General features: G+C 36.6%; 1 protein-coding gene across 1 annotated transcript; it reads right to left on the bottom strand.

The window, feature by feature from the left end:
• Positions 1-3,187: 3,187 nt before the first annotated feature.
• Positions 3,188-4,014, bottom strand: LOC126627034 (uncharacterized). Its single transcript, XM_050296454.1, has 2 exons — positions 3,492-4,014; positions 3,188-3,397 (listed from the first exon to the last, which is right to left on the bottom strand). The coding sequence occupies exons 1-2, from the start codon at positions 3,999-4,001 to the stop codon at positions 3,278-3,280; spliced, it is 630 nt and encodes a 209-aa protein (XP_050152411.1). The 5' UTR covers positions 4,002-4,014; the 3' UTR covers positions 3,188-3,277.
• Between the last annotated feature and the right edge of the window lie 252 nt (positions 4,015-4,266).

The raw sequence follows: 4,266 nt of genomic DNA on the forward strand, positions 1-4,266 counted from the left end.
AATCAAAATTGATTTGCCAGAGTTTCATGGTCGGCTAATTCCTGAAGAGTTTCTTGAGTGGCTTAGTGCCATTGAGAAGTTTTTTTTTTACCATAAAGACATACCTGAACATCAACAAGTCAAGTTGGTTGCAACAAGACTTCATGGCTATGCATCTACATGGTGGGATAAAGTTCAAGAATTGTGGCTACGTAAAGGAAAGCTTAAGATTTCTTCTTGGGAAAAGATGAAAACAAGATTGAAAGAGAAATTTCTCCCACCAGACTTCACTCAATATAGTTTTTCACAATTCAACAACCTTCGCCAAGAAACTAAGAGTGTTGTGGAGTATACCGAAGAGTTTTACAAGTTGTCAGCACGTAATGATATCCAAGAAACTGAAGAACAACTCACTGCAAGATACATAGGGGGATTAAGACCTCAGATTCGTGATGAAGTCGAGATGCATAGAGTTTGTAGGGTTAATGATGCTTATCAATTGGCTTTAAAAGTGGAGGCTAGACTTGCTCGTACTAGAACTAGAAGAGCTGCAGATTTTCATAGCTTTTATCCATCTTCTAAGGGTGAATCTTCTCATGGCTGGATCACCAATGGAAAAGCTAAGTATGAAGATAAAGGTCATATTAAATCAGCTCCTACAAATTATGGTGTAGCTACGGGAAGTTAAAGAAATAATATCAACAACTCTGGTTCTTGTTTCAAGTGTGGCCAAACCAGTCATCAATACAAGAGTTGCCCGAAGCGGCAAGTTGATACACGAGTGGCTCTTGGCTATGAAGACAACGAGGTTGAATACTTTAAGGGTGCGTTTGTTGCGCCGGACTGTCTCGGACTGGACTAGCTGCCGGGACTAAGCTGGACTGACTTAGACTGGACTAAGCTGGACTAACTTAGTGAAGCGTTTGGTGCAGTCTCGGACTAAGAAGCAGGATAAGAAAAACAGTACTGTTCACCAGATTTGTGTTTGCTTAGACTAGGACTACAAATTTTTGCCATTGTTTAATAGAGTAATGCTACAAATCTCATGATATGGGTTAATTGGAGCATATTTTTACCATGTATATTATGAATCTTAAAAAAAATTGACAATTGTTTTGTTTCTATTACCTGCTAATAGAATTGGGTTTAATTTGCAAATGTATCTTGATTTAAACTCTATCACCCAACAGAAGAAAAATAATAGTGGCCAATACATGCAACTTCAACAAATACAAGTACATAAGATCTCCATAATTTAGAAAATCCTAGTTAACATTAGTTAACATTAGCCAAAATAGATCTCCATAATTTACAAAATGGCTAGTTAACATAAGCCAAAATACTAGTGCAAAGCTAAGTTATAAGTCATAACATAAGATTGTATGATTAATAAAATACATCCATGTTAACGTTAATAAAATACATCCATGTTAACATTAGCCAAAATCCTCATCCGCTTGCGTTGTCGCTTAAAAGCCTTTGGACGAACACTTTCTTGAGTTCCGGTTTGATTGCCCTGAACACTCCCACATTTTTTGGTTTATCCAAAATAAGAGACAATGCATCAATTTGATCCATAGGAGAGAGACCCATTGCTTCAAGTTCATTAGCTATGTCAGTATGATCTGCAGTACCTTGAACTAAAGCTTCAGTTACCATTTGCATCCTCTTCCCACTTTCAACATAAAAATCTTTCAGTCCACTGATAATTGCCTCGGTTCCATCACTTGAACTTCCCACAGCTTTTTTCCTCTTTCTTTGGCTATTTTCAGATGGGGTGCTTTGTTGGCTTTGTTGGTTCATTGAAGAAACAAAATTATCACCTCCAATATCACTTTCACCAACATGATCATGACTTTGTTCCTCCACCATTTGAGCAGGGGTTTCGGCTACATTACCCGTAGCCCGATCTTTTCCAAATATATATGCAAATCTATCAAACAGTGGAAAAGGTTTGCTTCTCCATCCATCGGCTTCTTTATTTCTCTAAGATTATATCAACATAGCAAAACTAAAATTTAGCATGCGTAACAAATATAGCAGCAAGAATATAACTAATGCATAAATAAAATAGGATATGAACCTGCACATAAGTTTGACATGTGTCATCACTGTCAACTTCAACGCACTTTTTGACATCATTCCATGCAAATCCACTTGTGTTTATCATGTCAACGACCATACTATATGTTTTTTTCCATTTCTTCAACTTGGACTCAATATGTGGATTTGCCTTTATATTTGAATAAGGACATAAAACATTGACAGCTTTTGCTATTTCAACCAAAGTACCTTGTTTGAAAGCACCGGTGTCACACCGTTGCTTCCGAGCAACAAAATCCTCAAGAACTCCTAGTAATACTTCTTCCTCAAATGCTTCCCATTTACGCCTTCTTCCTTTTGGCTCTTGAGTAGCATTCAAAAGATTTTCGTTATCCATACCTAAACAAAAAATATTTTAATGAAGGAAAATACCATACAAATAATCAATTTGCATAATATCCAATCAACTTGCATAATATCCAATCAACTTGCATAATATCCAATTAATTTGCATACCATCCAATCATTGTGCTAATATCTAACAAATGCATGATAAAAAGGAATACTAAAATAAAATGTTATCATTAACACATATAGCTAGTTCGGTTACTGGTTCCTAATTGCTCTCCACTCATTATACATTTCCTGAGCCATATCATTCCTCATTGCAGTCCACTGGTCCGATGTTTGAACACTACCAACATATTCACCTTCTTCTGTATTTTGTCCATCTTCTATTATTGGCAAATTCTCCATTGGATCTACAGACATCTCTTGCCTAATAAGATTGTGTAGTAGACAACAAGCGGTAATTATTCGACCTTGTGTCCTTATCGGATAGAAAGATGGACTCCTTAGTATCGACCACCTTCCTTTTAGCAAGCCAAAACAGCGTTCAATTACATTCCTTGCCTTAGAATGCTTCATGTTAAAATATTCTTCCTTATTAGAAGGTGTTCGTCCCTCCCATTCAGATAAATGATAAGGTATTCCTCTATAGGGTGCAAGGAATCCTTCACCATTTGTATAACCACCATCTACAAGGTAATAACAACCTAATGAAAAAAAAAACAGACCTTATTAGTGTTTTGTAGTTGACAAACAGAACTAAACCTAACTTACAAAGTTGAGACTAAATAATAGTCTTACCCGCTGATACCTTAAAACCATTAGGCCTACTAATTGCATCATGTAGCACTCTAGAGTCTGATGCGGAACCCTCCCACCCCGGAAACACATATATGAACTGCATATCTCATGAACACACACCTAACACATTAGTTGCGACTCGACCCTTTCTTGTTCGGTATCTTGGTTTGTCAATTTCAGGTACATGCACATCAATGTGTGTTCCATCCAATGCTCCCAAGCAATTCTTAAAAATAAAAAATAAAAAAGTTTTTGTTAATTTATACAAAGGGAATGAAGAGTTAAAGCTTAGGGAAAATGAAAAAAAATTCTCATCATACCTTAAAACATCGCCACCTAGGATCTGTAGAATCAATAGGCACAGGCTGGGGGACTTTTAGTAGGATACCTTGTAATCGCAAAATTCCTTGCAATACGCTATTGAAATACCTACTTATAGTCTCTCCCGACCTATAAAATCTACCGCCAACACTACGATTCTTAGTATGATGTGCTAATATTTGTAAAGTCATACACACCTGTTCCTCTACAGACACCAAACCATCAGTTTTTACCCTCCCATCTTGACGAAGTAAGTCGCATAATATGCCAAAAGTCCTTCTATCCATTCTCAATTCGTTGACACATTCAGTATCAGTATTCCCTATTATACCATTCAAATAACACAAACTAATCTCTCGTCTAATAAGTGAACGGTTAGTCAATGTGGGTCGTTCAACATGTCTCTGTTTGCCACGTAGCATCATCACCACAAGAATCGTACAAATACAAATTGTCTCCAAATAAGACATCTCTAACAATAAGATCAATAAAAGCTTCCTTCGATCCATATCTATCCAAACAAAAAAAAAACAATAGTATGAGGATTGCTATCATTCCTAGGCATTGCATGTGAAGAGGGAAATTAAAGGACACCTATAATGTAGTAGCCTTAGCCTTAGCCTTCTATTTATGCTCCTCTTCTCTGCAACAAACAACCACAAAAAATTGCAATTCAGCATCAACCCCACACCATACAAAACATTCACATTGTAATATCATGGTTATAAACCAAGTACATACACACACACTCATGGACAAATGTGCAAAATACAC

Source organism: Malus sylvestris, chromosome 6 (assembly GCF_916048215.2).
Source record: "Malus sylvestris chromosome 6, drMalSylv7.2, whole genome shotgun sequence".
Classification (NCBI taxonomy): domain Eukaryota; kingdom Viridiplantae; phylum Streptophyta; class Magnoliopsida; order Rosales; family Rosaceae; genus Malus; species Malus sylvestris.